General features: G+C 48.2%; 1 protein-coding gene across 1 annotated transcript in view; it reads right to left on the bottom strand.

The window, feature by feature from the left end:
- Positions 1-1988: 1988 nt before the first annotated feature.
- fhdc1 (FH2 domain containing 1) overlaps positions 1989-16197 on the bottom strand; it is a 35464-nt gene continuing 21255 nt past the window's right edge. The window contains exons 2-12 of the mRNA XM_086157513.1: positions 15044-15830; positions 12977-13038; positions 10706-10808; positions 10518-10603; positions 9533-9633; positions 8994-9064; positions 8246-8353; positions 7875-7945; positions 6678-6795; positions 6408-6572; positions 1989-6320 (exon numbers count right to left, since the gene is read on the bottom strand). Coding sequence (XP_086013639.1) covers positions 4191-6320; positions 6408-6572; positions 6678-6795; positions 7875-7945; positions 8246-8353; positions 8994-9064; positions 9533-9633; positions 10518-10603; positions 10706-10808; positions 12977-13038; positions 15044-15544 — 3516 coding nt within the window. The 5' untranslated portion in view covers positions 15545-15830 and the 3' untranslated portion in view covers positions 1989-4190. The remainder of the gene's footprint in view (positions 6321-6407; positions 6573-6677; positions 6796-7874; positions 7946-8245; positions 8354-8993; positions 9065-9532; positions 9634-10517; positions 10604-10705; positions 10809-12976; positions 13039-15043; positions 15831-16197) is intronic.

The raw sequence follows: 16197 nt of genomic DNA, 5'->3' as shown, positions 1-16197 counted from the left end.
CTTGAAACTCTGGCACAACAATTTCCTTCGGGATAAATAAAGTTGTTCTTATCTTATCTTATCTTATCTTATACTAACCTTATCCATAGGGTTCAATATGATGTGGGTTCACCCTCTGCAGCTAGAACAGCTTCATCTCTTCTGGGAAGGCGGTCCAGGAGTGTATTTATGAGAATTTTGGATCGTTCTTCCGGAAGCGCATTTGTGAGGTCACACACTGATGTTGGACGAGAAGACTCCGCTCGAAATCACCCCAAAGGTGATCTGTCGGGTCTAGATTAGGATTCTAAGCAGGCCGGTCAAGCTCACCCACGACGGACTCTGTCGTCCATGTCTTCGGTTTTGCTTCGCGCTCTGGTCCAAACCGTTCCCGCCAAGTTGGGAGCACGGAATTGTCCAAAATGTCTTGTATGCTGAAGCTTTCAGAGTTCCTTTCACTGCAAACCACTGGAACCTGAAAAACAACCCGCACCATAATCCCCCCCCCGCATCAAACTTCACACTTGGCACAACGCGGTCAGACAAGTAGCGTCTTCCGGATGGAGAAACGTGATATAGAGTGTATTGTTGCCAAATACCCCTTAAATGTATTCATTCCGACTTGATTTACTTCCGTCGGCGAATAAAAAACGACCGTATCGTCGATTTTGGACACAGCGTTTGGATTTTTTTTTAGATCAGGTGCGCCCAAAACGACGATCGTGATCTACCGGTCGATCGCAAATAAATAGATGTCAGCTTAGTATTTGAAATTTCTCACTTAATTGACGTTCAGGGCAGCCGGTTTGACATCTGACCTTTTCTCACACATGGGTCACCACGTACAACGGCTGCACAACGCTAACTAGTGACCTAATTATCCCCCAATTTATTCATTTTAAATTTAAGAAAGGGTATTAAAGGGGTGAGTTGGACCGAGTAAGAAGCCAAAAAATGGTATTGTGCAAAATGGATTTGTGCAGTTATGCAAGGTACGCTAACATTTATGGCTCCGAAAAATAAAGGGAACAATTAAACAACACGATGAAACTCAATCGCACTTGTGTGAAATCAAACTGAAAGCAATATGGATTCATTTGGACTTGTTTTAAAAGATATTCAGCCTGTTGCGTGTTTTTCTACTTTCATTTTGTATTCCAGACCTCCGCGGGTTCATACATTTGATTTCCATTGATCATTTTGGTGTGATTTTGTTCAACGATGTAAAATATTTAATAAGAATATTTCATTATTTATTTTAGTTTTCCCTTTATTTTTTTGAGCAGTGTATATAGCACAAAATTAAAAATATTTGAATTTGAAATATATATAATATATATATATATAAATATAATAATATAATAAATATATATAATGTATAATAAATAATAAAATATATAATAATAATATATAAAAAAAATATTTTGCATTTTTATAGTTGGAGGATCATTTCGATTTGGATATTTTATAAGTAGCTTTCATGTTAAAAAAGCACGTGCACCCTTGTGCAATAATAAAAGAAGACATGGAAATAAGAAGTACCTTACAGCGCTCACTTACTAATATATATTCTGTGTTCTTTGTTGCATTTTGCACGTCTGTAACGCGACACGGGGTAATTTAATGCATAATAAACCTTGACAAAAGGGCCTCCCTGCTTTTCAGGGCTCTTAAGCGGCCGCTCCAATTGATGTTTGGACACCGTTGCCACGGCGACCGCTTTTGCGACAAGGAAGTGGTGAAAAGGACAAGTATGCAAATTCCGCACCGGACAGATAAAGAACGTAAAGGGCAACCATTGTTGCGTCCGCCGGGCCGTTACAAGACGTCAGCGTTCGGGGGCGTTTGGCGGTTGGCGGGGGAAGGGATGGTCGGACACAAAAGGAGCAAGGCCGAGCTCGTGCTCGTGCACGTTCCGTCCACGTGACGGCCGATCCGCGGCTGAATAAATGTTGAGATTGACCGACCTCGCACCGGCGATTCACGCTCAACACACGTCTGACAGATTCGGAGGCGGTAATTGGTTTATTGGATGGATTTATACACAAGGAAGGTCCTGTTTGACACGGGAAAATAATAAAAAATAAAAAAGAATTTTTTTTTTTTTTTTTGTTGCATGCAGCAACAAGATTTTGAGAAAATACAGAGATTTGCAAAGTGTGATCCAGAGAACGTGAAAAAAAAAACAATCGGGATTTACATTTTAAGTTATATTACGCCTTTTTTTGGAAGATAAGGGTGGAGAAATGTGTGCAAGCAGGTGGTGGTGAAGGAGAAAAAGGGAAGACGGAGGTGAAGGACACCGAGGAGAAGATCGGAGGCAGCGGAGATGAAGATGAGGAGGTTCCTCTTTGGGAGGACGGAGAAGAAAAGAACTTTGGAGCCACTTCTGTTCCTCACAGTGAATCTTACACAGTGATTGAGGAAAAAAATAATCATAAATATCTTGAATCAGGTGCTACTTCATCATCGTCTTCAGGGAAAATCCAAGTTCTACCTCAACGAAGGCTTGATTTGCATGACGGGGGGAAAGGGAAGTGAGCTGGGAACCATTTCAAAATAAAACGTTTCATTCGTAACGCTATATAAACATATCGATAGTCTGAAAAATACTATGTCTTTACATATTTACAAAAGCAAACCCGTCTCGGGTGGAGATCGGGTGTCGGTGGGATGGAGCGGGTTCTACTCCTTCTACTGGCGACGCCGCTACATTGAGCTTTAAGGCAATGGATTGCAATGTGTGTGTGTGTGTGTGTGTGTGTGTGTGTGTGTGTGTGTGTGTGTGTGTGTGGCGGCTCCTCTCACCCCTCGCCCTTTTTCAAGTCACAGATTTTAGTTGTTTAATTTTAACCGGTGTTAAAGCACGGAGGATGTCATAATAGATGATGTCATAATAACAATTTACATCCATGCGCTTTTTGTGATTTAACTCTTTCTTATTTATTTCTATCGCAAATCTGATCGAACCGTTTCCTCCGACTGATATTTTAAAGTGCTACGAGAGTCGAGTCGCATTTGAAACATCCAAGTAAATCACCTTAGAGACGCATCAGGCTCTGCTAAGGGAGTGACGTAACTACAATTAATTCACAATCGGCTGCAGTGATTTTAATACTTAGCAGTTCTTGGAGTTAAAATGACATTTTGAGTTTCGTGTGACTCGAAAACAAGCGGCGGGCGGGAGCCGGGAAGCCCCGCGAAATCGATGGCGCCGAGCGCGATGGGCTTTTCGCCCGTTTAACGGTTTTCTTTGGCGGCGGCGAGACCGGAATTGACTATGGAACATCTCCTACATGCACGTCTTCTCCATGACAGTATGGAGGAGTTCTAAGTCATCTACAGGCTACGCATGGTACGAGAGGTACCATGGTTTGTTTACACCAGAGCACGAATCCGACACTTTATATAATCTGATAATAATATAGGAGCGGTTTGTAAAAAAAAAAAAAAAAAAAAAGGCCATGATTTTAAAGAGATATTGTCTATATCATCTTGATTGATCATGCAGAGGCAAATCAAACAGACAGGTTTCTCCTGGTCAAAAAGGCCACTGCTCTTTTTCTGAGGTATGACGCAAAGGAAGTGGGACGCGATAGCGGGACTTGTGAAGGCAGCGAGGCGAGCAAGGCATCTCCTAACCCTGAAAGAAAAGGACACTGAAGATGACACCAAGGTGTAGGCCGAGTAGCAGCATTGTATGGTCAGTAGCGTGCATCGACGTCACCGCAGGCACCAGATGATACTTGTGGGGGTTTTCGGGCGCAGAAACTCCAGGGTCGCCTGGAAGTCGGGCCACTCCTTCGGAGGCCGTCGGTGATTGCGATGGGAAATAGTTTTCAAAACTTCGATTCTAGCCACGTCAACAGTACGGGATCAGCGCGGAGCATACCGCTGGTTTGTCTTTGCTTCATTTTACTCCACTTTGATTGGGACAATGAGAGTGGAGGGGCTCTTCCCGTGAAAGGGCCTGGAGTCACTTGCTAAAACCGGCAATGTAAGCTTAGACCAGAACAGAAAAGACGGGAACGTCTTCGTACGAACAAAACAGAAACGCATGGAGATGTTCATTGCTTCTTGCTCTTTGCAATACATGACCCTGATACAAAGTTGGCGAGATAGCTTTAGCTTCGGCCGTTTCCTGTCTTTTGCATGGTCTACAGTTGTGTTACGGGGCGGGCAGATGGTGACACGTTGAGCCCGTCGTGCTTCTACTTCCAGCTGGGCTTGGTGCTCCGGCCGGATGTGGTCGGATCGCGAGACTGGACGGACTTCTCTGAATAGCAGCTTGTCTTGCGAGCGTCCTCCCGCGCTGGAGGCGGAGTCTCGCTGCGGTGGGCGCCGCGGCCGGCGGCCTTCATGCTTTGTACCCGTCGCAGGCCGGTCCCCTGCAGTCGCTCCTCACCGGCGTGAACCGCGGGCGATAACCTGCTCTGCTTGGCGGTGATCTGACGAGCCAAGAACGAGGCGCTGCGAGACGGGGTCGAGGGGACAGAAGGCGGACCCTGCTCCTTCCTGGTCCTGGAAGACGAGGCCACGGTGTTGCGGGCGAAGCTTGGAATGTCGGAGGTGCTCTTGGCGCAGAGTGTTGGTGCGGTGCCTTCGGAGGCGGGGCCTCCCTGAGCCAGTGCTCTCAAGGTGGAGCGGCACATCTTCTCCTCAGGAGGTGGCTTGGGGATGTTCCGCAGAGGTTTGGCGCTCGGCTTCTGAATGGAGGCCTCCCTCGAGGTCGAATCACGTACCCATTTGGAGATACCGCTCCCCCTCTGGGCTTTGGACTCCTCTGGTGGCAAGCTAGAGTGTCGGGGAGGTCTTGCGGTCCTCTCGCTCCGCCCTCTGGCCGGTATGCTCTGGTCACGAAGGGGCCGACGCAACTCTCCCGCATCTGGCGCCGACACCCTCTCCGCACGCTTTCTGCTACTCGTCCTGTTGGTCTTGTTGATGGGCACAACCTTCCGCATCCCCTGGCTCTCGCTGCTGGTCAACGTTCGCACTCCGCATCCGCCGCCGCTCCTGGCCGATTTGAGGGCTTTGCCGTTCTTGTGCGCGAGGTTTACGCTGCTTCGCCGCACATCTTTTCCGACGTCTTGTCGTCCCTCCGCAGTATCGCTGCTTTCGGTTTCCCACGCTTCTGCGGCGGCGGGCTGAGTCTCACACGTCGTGTCGACAGATCTTGGCACGGAGAGATCGTTGGTCGAAACTGACTCGTCGTGGGGCGACATTGACCCCAAATTAGAGGAGAGCGAACTGGGGTCTTGTTGGCTCCCCTGATCTTTGCTGCCGTCGCTCAATCGGAGATGATTTCCGTCTTTCGTCAGAGATGAGCTCTCGACTTCGGAGTAGTCCAAGGTGATGGAGCAGTCTGTTTCAGTGTAGTCTAGTATGTAAAACACCGGCTTCTTGCCAGGTACGGAGGGGTCCAATGGGAGCGTGGTGTCGCAGGTTGTTGACGAAAACGTGCTGGGCTCCTCCTCCTCTTTCTCAGGATAGCCCTCGGTCTGTGTCGGGGAATCTATTTTCGCCTGCCACGCAGCCTTGGGATCTGCCCTTCTTTCCAAAGCTTTATCTCCTGGAAGGCTGTCTGGAATCTTACCAGGCGACGGTCTCCTCTCTTTTTCCAAATCGGTCAGCACGACATCTCCCAGGCGTACAAAGTGCATGTGGTTAGTGTTATTGTTTGGACTGGGTAGGTCAAAGGTTTGAGGACCCGGAACTAAAGTGTGCTTCTCCACACTGACATTCATGTGGCCAGATATCGCTGCGTTCGACTTCTGAAAGACGCAAAAAGGCCGCGGCAGACCGCTGCCTTCTGACACAGAGGAGAAGTTATTGTTGTTGTACCTGTCGTCGGCAGCGCACAGTCCAGAAGAAGAGAACCTGGCTAGAGGGCTGATGGGTTCAGTTTCTGCATGTGGAGATGTCACTTGCCTGTCACACCCGAGCTCCCGGTTGTTGTCCTGGGCTAAGATCCAGGGGGTGGTCTTACGCTGCGGGGGGCGACCCAAGCGTGGGAGGCTGTTAAACTTTGAATAGTCCGCGGGGTTCCCACTCCCGCCAAAAAGCTCGAGGTACCCTTGGAGTTCCCTGTCGGCTACGGAGGTCATGGTGTGACGGTGGCGGCGGGCGCTTGCGGAGCGTCCCAGCGGGCTGTTTGGACTTTGGGACCTCTGCTGGAGGAAATCCAGAAGGCCCTCCTTAGTGAGCATCTCCACATCATTCTCGCTGCTGCTCCGGCCAAAACACCCGTTCTGGTCGGCGCCGGACCACGCAAAGCGTTTTTCCTCCAGCTCCCTCAGCCGGCGCTGCCTCGCAGCTTCCTTCAGCTCACGGTCTGCGTTGTCCTGAGACAAAAAGGGAGGAGGAGATCCGTGTAAATTTGACATCTGATAATCGGCAGTGGACCGAATGAGCCTTTTAAGCACATTAACCTTCACGGCTTTGTTGAACTTGTTGCAAAAGTCTTGAAAGATGCGGAAGCACTCGTCCAACTTGAAGGTGTCCTTGTCTTCGCAGAAGAAATCTATGAGGGCGTTCCCTTCCTTGCGCAGATCCAGCCTGCGTCTCTTCACCTCCTGCAGGGTCTGAGCCGAACTCTGAGACGGGTCATCGGACAGTCACCACTCAAGATAGAAGCGCCGACGTCATCATTAATGCATGGACTGTATATGTAACGTGTTACGAAACCACCGCCACCCCACCTGCAGGAAGGGCTCCAGCTGACGGAGCAGCTCCGGATCTCCTTGTACCTTCTCCTCCAGGGATTTGATCCGGACATACAGGGAGGAGAACTCCACTTCAATGTTCTCCACTGAGACTCTACAATTACAGCATGAAGACATTTATTCATTACCCTGCTTCGCATTTGACAACCCTGTCGCCGCTTCTGCTGTCAGACTAATCCAAAAAAGGCGAAGACAGCACTGCGGTAAGTGATTATGTTCACGTCTAAGGGAGGGAGGGAGGAAATATCTGTGCCCTGCTGTGCAGGCACTGCACTGACGGCACGCAAAGATGACCTTGTGAAACCGACAGAGTCCGACGCCGCCGGCGAGTCGACGCTTTCTCGACAGGACTGTCAGAGCGCCGCTCTTCGCGCAGATGTCATGTGTTTGTGAACTTCCATGTCAAAGTGTCGGGATGGAACTTGGGTCGACTTCTCACTCCCACTCCCGTCTGTGAACGGGTCAGGACCAAAACAGCAACATTCTGCTTTAAATGTTTTGAAATTCCCAACATTATTCATAACGTTCCTTCCAGGTGTGGATCATCTGCCTCCATCTAACCCTCTCCTCTCACACCGACTAACTTTGCTGTCCTCTTTCCCTCCGACCATAACCCTCTGGTTTCCCAACCTCAGCCTCCTTCTATCCAGATCTTCACCACCCGTCTTCTGTCAATGTCCAAACTTTATCTCCAGGACATCTAGCGTGCCGTCCCTCTGAAGGACTCCCTCCTGGTCCTCTGGGGAGGAACCTCCACATCTTCATCTCTGCCTCCTGTCTTCTTCTCAGTGTAAACCAGACAACATGGCTGCTCTCACCTTCGTCTTCTAGACCTTTCCTTGAATACTTTCTCCACCCGTTCTTGACTTCTTCTCCACAGGTAGAGCTCTGTACTTAAGTACTTCAATTCTCCAACTTCTTCATCTCCACTCCCTGTAGCTTCACCACTTGGGTTGCTCTTCGGCGAACCTTATTCCTCTCGTTTCCAGAGCATACCGCCACCTCTCTAGATGTCCCTCTACCTGTTCCCTGCTCTCACTACAGATCACAATGTCATCTGCAAACTTCTGATTCTTTCCTTCATTGTCCTGGACTGTTGTTGAAGAAGCCGGCTGATGAAAAACAACCAAAACGATTCGACGGCACTTTCCACGCAACGAGCGCTCGTCTTACCTGGCGGCACTCTGGACATCCTTGAGCTTTTCCGGAAACTTCAGCAGTTCCTCGTCTTTTTTCTTCGCCTCCTACATGGAGACACATGGTGACTGAAGACGATTATTATTTGTCTGGTTGCGTAACACCTTGTCCGATTGCAGAGGCTATCCCGATTCCAGCTACCATCTGCTGTTTACCTGCCCCTTATCGCCTGGCAGTGTTTACCGAGGCCGATTTATCATACTACTTCCCTGTCAAAAGTAAATAGCCTTTTATTTTATACAAGGACACTTTGCAATGGCCTCTATCTAACTCTAGACAGAACACGTGTCTTAGGATAACGGATGACGTCCAAGTGTCGATGTGTCGTTGTTGACACTTTGGCTCACCATGGCGACAAAGTGTAGCAGGTTCATCCCGGGTTTGTTGGCCTTGGTGTCGGCCAGCGAGAGGAGGGACGACAGCTTGAAGCCAACGGCGTTGCCGGCGTAGCCTCCCTGGAGGAGGAACGGACCGTGAGTGGAAACAGGAAGACGACAACGGATGGGAGCACTCGGCGTGTTGTCGACGGTCATAAAACTCTGTGTATTTATTCGCACATACTGCATTCTGAAGGGAAATAAAAACTCCGTCACATGGTTTCAAAGTGCTTTACACTCGATAGCGTTCATCCATTCACACCCGGCAGAAGTGCTGCCACGCTAGGCGCTAACCAAGCCATCTGGAGCAATTTAGGGATTGGTGTCTTACCCACGGACGCTTCAGTATGCTCATGGGAAGAGCAGGGGATCCAATTGCCGAGCTTCCGATTTGGACAAACCCCAGCTCCACCGACTGAGCCTCGTTGGGCAAACGGGCGAAGCAAAGTATGCACTCCCATGAAGGCCGAATTAGCCGATACTTAAAGGACAAATGGTGGTCCGTGCAACGCAAGAGTCTCCAATGTATCCCAATTTTTAGGTTCGCCTTAAGGGTTTTTCAAGCTACCGCTGGTACATTTGGACGATTTGCATGTATCAAGTATCAAGCAGAAGCCTTCTGAGGTGGGAGCAAACAAGGAAGGGGCGTCCCCACCAGATTGACATATCGCTGATTTGCAGAAGGAAGGTCCGTGTTGGCGGTGACTTGCACACTCACCGCGTTCATGATGTTCCCGGCCTGCAGCACCAGATGCAATATGGCATGGAGCTCCTCACAGCTCATCAGCTCTAAAGGACGGGATCAATATCAGCTCAATCGGAGACAAAAAACACTGTTTCAATGGTGTTTAAAACTAACGGTTTGCATGAAGTTCCCGATTCCCGTTCTCCACATGTGAGGGCAAATGTTAAATTCTGCAGACAGCTTTAAATTAAAAGGCACCGGAGGAGTTTCTACTCCGTTTGACCAATGGGCCTGCAATGCGGAGAAAAGTTCACGGTATTAAAGAGGTGAGGGGAGGAAAAAAAAAAAGGTAGGGAGGCAGGACAGGGTGACTCAGCCAAGAAGAGGCTCAAAGGATGTGCAGGTTTGTCACAAGGTCTTACAGTTTGCCTGCCTGACTGCACTTGTGTTATTCCCCAGCTACGCTAATGACAAATGCTAATTCTGCTCTTATTGAGTACATCAATACACTGGGTTTGCACCAAGAATGTGACTTTTCAGGCACAAATAATTGAGGTTTAGTCTTTGTCTACCTTTGGTGGCGACCCGGACGACGTCAATCTCGCGGCTCATCACGGCGCAAGACGGGGAGAACTCTTCTCGGAGGACCATGGCCTCGATGCGAACCTCGAACCTGGTGGGACGCAGAGCAGGGGAGTCAATAGATCCCACAGGATAAAGGACTTCATCTGAGTTTCACGGTCAATCTTCTTATTTCCTGCTCCCTTGGGGTCAATACTTGTGACCGCTAAGTTCCAGCTCAAGTTCTTGGTCCTTCTGGACGGATCATTCCTTTACCAGTTTTTACTTTGACCCCATTTTTGCCCATTTTCTAGTGTTTCAACTCATTAGCCATGTTAAAGCTTAAAAATTCTAATAATCATTGAGTTGAGGTTCACTGCAGTACACAGGATTCTGCGTGCTATCCCTGCAAAAAGAATACATACTAGTACAATGCTTTTATTTCCAAATGGCGGTTAGAGTACCGTAATTTCCAGACTATTAGCCGCTACTTTTTCCACATGCTTTGAACACTGCGGCTGAAATGACGACGTGGCTAATTTATATTGTTTTGTTTTTTTCCCCAGAACATATTTGTGGATGTTATCGGTATGTTAATTAAAATTAAAAAAAAAAAGTTTCTGTGTAAATGTCTCTGTGAGGCCTACACATAGATTTATTTGTTTATATTTAGCCAGTCTAGGTTACATTCAGGTGCGCTCAAAAGTCCGGAAATAAGATAAGATAAGAATAACTTTATTAATCCCGAAGGAAATTGTTGTGCCAGAGTTACAGAAAATATAACAGTAATAAATAATAAAAAGAAAAGGCAGAATTAGAAATAAAAATAAACAATAAACTATAAAGTGTCTCAGTGAAACTATAAAGTGTCTTAGTAAACAAGTGATAAGTGTCTTAGTAACAAGTGAGGTAAGGAGTGCACAATAGTAGTATGACGGTACTTAGAAAGCACAAAATGTACCAATTCTTCTTTTATTGCAACTGGAACCCACTCACCGCGGCACCTGGATCAGAAGGTACATAAAGGAGTCAACAAGCGCCAGCTTGTCGGGATCTCCTTTATACGCCTGAAGTTTCTTGATCTGTGAGGACGGAGGAGGAGGAAGCTCAGCGAGTTGTTGTCTTTCATGCTAAGCTCCTGCCTTTGGCTCATTCACTCATATTTTGTTAGAATCAACACGAACCTCCTCTGAATCCGGCAGCAGCTTCAGCAGGTCTTTCAGCAGCTCCGCCCCGTAGATCTTCCCCTCTCCTCGTCGTATTTCGTCCACAATAGAGCGGTTGGACCTGGAAGAGTCGATTTTTTTTTTTTTTTTTTTTTTTTTTGAATGAAGTTTTTGAAATGTTTAGAAAAAGCGCTTTTGTTCCGTTCTTGTTTTTATAAGTCCAGATGATGTTGGAGTTTATCCGTTTATAGAAGGGCCAACGTTTAGGAATCAAGTTCAGACACGGGACGCTTTTCTCCATGTTCTCCATGTCCAAACACATGCAGGAAGTTGACTGGAGACCCTGCATTGTCCAAATGTGGGAACAAGAGGGGGAATACTTGTCAAAATCTTCTTGTCTTGGCAGCTGGACTTGAATTTCTTCACTTGAAGACGCTTCATCCCAGAAGCTTCTTCAGTTCTAATGACCTAAACCAGGGGTCGGCAACCCGTAACACCCAAAGAGACATTTGGACCCGGTTTCCTCGGAAAAGAAAACACTGGGAGCCGCAATTACTTTTTGACGTCTAAAATAAAGGTACAACTGTATAAATTGCTTTTTATTCACTTCACACTTTGTATAAACAAGCGTATAGTGTGTTACTTCTAAGAAAATTAAATTTTATTTATGAAATGAACTCATTTTGAGCTTTGGGCTTTCAGAGCGTGTAGCGGAGCCTTGACCTGAATTTTAAAAATAAATTGGGAAAAAAATCACTGTGTCAGTAAACAATAAAAAATAAATATTTGCAAAATATCTTCATAAATATTTATTTTACCAGGTTTATGAGACTTCTGCTCGTGAACTTCTGCGCACAGCATCTGCAAATCGGGACTTTACTGGCTTCCGCCAGCGTGACGTTGTTTTGAGCGGCGAAAAATAATAATTTCATTTAATATTTCAAGATCACAATAATCTTCCAACTTAGAACTAAAAGTTAAAAAAAGGAACTGACACAAATGAAATACACTTCAATTAAATATTTATAATCGACTTTCCCAAGCCACTCGGAGCCGCAGTGTAAAGATGAAAGAGCCACATGGGTTGCCGACCCCTGACCTCTGGGAAGGTCCCAAATATCACTGCCAGGGTTTTGAGCGGGTCTAAGTTAGGGTGGCTTGTTGTGTAAATGGAAGAGTTGATCCACAGAACTTTGAATTAGAAGTGAAGAAACCTCTGAAACGTCTTCAAGTGAAGAAATTCAAGTCCAGTCACCAAGACAAGAAGATTTCGGCAAGAATTCATCACCTGGATGACTAAGAAGAGAGGGTGAATACTTGTATGTCTCAAAAGGTGGCCCTGTGATTGGTCCGGGGCAAAGATTACGTGGAAAATGTGTGCTTATGGAATAGCACGACAAGCCCATGATGAAACGCAGAGCGATGAGTGCAGCTCAGATCTTACAGTCAAATGTCATTGAAATTGTGGGGAGCCATGCAAATACAGCCGGCATGTAAACGGACACCTCACACACTTTATTCCCGTCCTTCGCTCTGCAACCGTATGTGACACACACGGTCGGTTCAAAAAAGGGTACTGGGATTTCTAGATCTGGTTAATTTACACCGGAGGAAACAGACGCAGATTCTGTCCCTTGTCTTTGTAAAACTAAAGATCTGAGGGAGGGGAGGTTCTTTGTGGAACCAACTTCAAATCACCGTGGTTAGCACTAGCCTAGCGCCTAGCTATGCTGCTATAGGCTCACTTTGCTTCCTGGTACTCGTCCTACTGTCTGCACTCACGTTCCTTCATCGGTGAATGAGAGGAACCTCATATCTTCTCTAGAGTCCATGGGCTCTCCTGTTGCAGCTTCCCAGAAGGCGTTTCTTGAGCTATCGAAGCAGTTCGGTATGGATCCCCCATTTATATTTTTTTGATAAAAAGCTATTATTGTATCATTGCAGCTCTTAGCATGTCATTTTTAGCGCAACTGGTATTAGTAACCCCTCAGTCTCCATCTTGCTGGATGGCATGGGGATGTTGGGTTTCTCCAGATCATCTCAAAGAGCGTGGTCCACACCTGCTGTGCGTGGAAAGCGTCTTCAGACAGACGGGTTGTGATTTGGCGCCGTATAAATAAAACCTGACTTGACATTTAGATTTCTCCCAGGCTCTTCGACGAATCTCTCAAGTTAAAAGCCTCGTGTGCGGCCGTCTTTTAACGTGACTTGTATGCTTGTTGGTGCTCCCCAGGGCTTTACGTAAGCCGCTCTTCCCTGAGGCGGCGAAACAGGCCGGGGGGGACTTACTTCTTGAACTGCTTGAGGAAAATGCCCACGTTCATCCCCCTCTTGGAATCGAGGATGCTGATCTGGAAGACAGAAATCGAAAAACGCCGACACTGACGCATCACATTTTAATGGCTTGGCACAGAAACAGGAGACGGACAATGGACCGGGTTCAGGCTCTCTCTCAAACACTCCCGGTGATTGCTTGTGTCATATTCAAGTCCCTCGACACCGTTTACACCGTCTCACCCTTTGGGACTCTGAAATTCCACCGCGGCTACACGTGTGCTTCACGCCTACGTTGCTAACAATGCAGCGGTACAGAATGTACATCTGCAAGCCTCAACAACAGGAGTTTGACATCCGCCTAAACATCTGATTTGCGGGTTAAATAAAGAAACATTGAGGTTTATTAGCTTGAATCGGTTCGATTGGCCGCTCCAGTTGTTTTTTGGACAGAAAAGGTCTAGGAACTGTGCGACTCCTGAGGAGCGCCTGTCTGATCTACTGCAGATTACATCGTCTTCAACGGTGAGGTAACAAAAAGAGTGTCCCGATGGCCATCTCCAGGCAGGGGTCCAAACTAGAGCAGCTTTTGGACAGAAGAGTTCTCTGATCACGGGTTACCAAAATTGTCCAACTCAAATTTGGTTCCAGGAAGTAGCCTAGAAGAAGAACCACTGAAGAAGTAGGAGATGAGAAAGATGACACCTTGGAGGTGCAAGCTGCCCCAGAATAATAATCACGGACTATCAGATAGTTGAAGTCTTTCTATTTTCTCCTTGCGCTGCCTCCTTGTTAGCCGTTAGCTAACTCCGGACTTATTCCCGCCTAAATGTAGATGTTCCTCTGCGAGGCCTGGAAACCCCTCTGTGGCGTTGCAGGCCAGAAGAAGAGCTTGGACCTCTTCCTCGCTCCATTTCTCACTGCTTCTGTCCATTTTGTTGCAAGAAAACATCTGAGCAGGGATCAAAATAGTTTTAAAATATGGCACCCAAAGGTCTGCAAGAAGCATCTGGTAATGGGTGCGGCTTCTGAGGTCCACCAATCATCACGTTCCATGAGTTCCTATGGAACCGTTAGAAGATCCTGCCTCGAAGCGGGCGCGAAAATGGTGTTAGGGGCTCGAGCCGAAAGGTCACGGACCTCTGGACGAAATGCTAGTTTTGTGGGGATAAAAAATATTGTTGGAGTCTATCGCCTTCAGTTTGGAAAATAATTAAACTTGTGGATTCTGGTTTGCTTGGCAGGGTGACGTGTCAATCAACGTGTTCTGATGAACACGTTGCCAAACAACTACCAAAAATGGACAAAAGGTATTATAATTTCCGGACTATTGAGCGCCACCTCAATATAAGCCGCACCGGCTAGCAAATCGCTACCTCGGTCTTCCTCCTGCGCACTAAAACCGTCAAAGTCGTCTTCTTCGGTGTTGGAGTTGAAAAAACTCAGAATTTCCCGGTCATGTCATCGGTTCGATGTGACGAGGATAAACGTTTTAGCGGCGTGAAGCTCGTTAGCGTCCCCCACCCAAAAAAGTCCATATGTTAGCCGCATTGTTGTTTACGTGAAAAAAGTCCTGGCTTATCCTGGCTTTTTAGCAACTTTGTTTTGACATTTGAGCGCCATCAAAAGGCTGCAGCTTTAGCGGGCTGATGGTGAAAACACGCAAGGGTTTCACGCCTCGCCTCGGTGTTACTTTACCCCTCGCATGTTCAGATGCTTGCCAGACGCCCATCGTGATGCAACCTTGCTTTTGTTCGCGTTGTGAGTCACAATCGTGGTCCTAAAAGCCGAAGAGGACCTGTAATTTTAACGCGGTTATCTAACTGGTCCCAGCAGGGATCTCCTGATTCAGCCGGCGGCGCGTGGTTGTGTTCCAGGTTTAATTCGGGGACTTTCAATTCCCATCAGCACTTAACCCCGCCTGCTAGTCCTGTATCTTTGCAGAAATGAAGCTAGCAAGCACGATAGCAGAATGTAGACCTGATATTCAGGTGATTACGGTTGGTGCTACGCCAGATATGGAGGTCATTTGGCGGTTACTATAGTCCTTCGCGTCCAAACCGCCAGACGAGAACTACTCACCTCGTCTTTGCCGCTCTCTTTGAAGGACCGGGTTCTGGAGACCCGAGCGGTGGTTCCAGTCGCCGGCGTCCCCCCTCGTACGCCCGCCGCCGCCTCCTCCTGCTGCCCAAACAGCTCCTCCACGGAGCGCACGTCGATCTGGAACTGCTGCTGCCGCACCGCCAGCGTCCAGATGTTGGACTTCCCCCGGACCTTCTCCTCCGGGATGGGTTTCCAGAAGAAGCTGCGCACGCGGCGCTTCTTCCTCACGTTGTGGTTGGTGGTGTTGCCGGTCACCGGGGGCGGCGGCGGCGGGGGAGCGCCGGGAGGCGGCGGCGGCAGCGGGGGAGGAGGGGGAGCGTCCCGTTTGGTTTCTTCGCGGGACGGCGGCGACGCGGCGCGAGTGTGTCCGGACATAGAGGACGGATCGGAGGTGGGGACGGAAGAAGAGGTGCAGCCGCTCCCCTCGCTGCTGCAGCTCTCCGGCTCATTGGGCGAAGATGGACAACTCATAACAAGCATCGCAGGGGGGGGGAAAGTCAACGTCAGCGTACGACCTCCCAGCTGAACTGAATCCTATCGGTACTCCGCTCTTCTTCAAAAGTATTTCCCAATAACTGATTCTTTCGGGCGAGTCGATCTGCTCTGTCAAGCGTGTCCCTTCGAAGGCCGAAGGGGGAGGAAGTCAGTCGCCCCTTGCGCTCGTGTCCTCTAAACGCATCCCGTCTCCGTCACTCGGCCGGTCGTCCATCCGGCCGAGGAGAGCCTTTGAAAGGTAGCCTCCCGGGGGGCGGTGACGGCCATGGAGCTGCGGAGAAAAAAAACAACAGGACGGGATTACGCCGGGGTAGTCATGCATGATGTCATGGACAATCAGAAATTAGGGGAAATTAAGGGGTGCGACAGATCAAAAGGGAAGGGGTACCCAGTCCAATGAGGGAAATGGCAAATCCAATTTTTTCTGTTTTGCGAGGGCCTTTGAAGTCGGGCTGTGAGGTGTAAAACCGTCGGAGACACGACACGCCGAGATTAGCTTCCGTTACACGATATCACTATCATTCTCAAACAGTTCTCACAGGGGAGGACGGAGACAGAGTTGCAGAACGTTCAGGCGGCGGCGCGTTTGACGCCAAACACGTCGATGTAACAAAGGCGTGCGTTAAGGTGACGTGACC

The sequence above is a fragment of the Fistularia commersonii genome, chromosome 12, assembly GCF_037954325.1.
Source record: "Fistularia commersonii isolate RoL2024-O1a breed Wild chromosome 12, RoL_Fcom_v1.0, whole genome shotgun sequence".
Classification (NCBI taxonomy): domain Eukaryota; kingdom Metazoa; phylum Chordata; class Actinopteri; order Syngnathiformes; family Fistulariidae; genus Fistularia; species Fistularia commersonii.
Note: the sequence above shows the minus strand (reverse complement) of the source record. Positions and strands in the feature narration are given on the sequence as shown.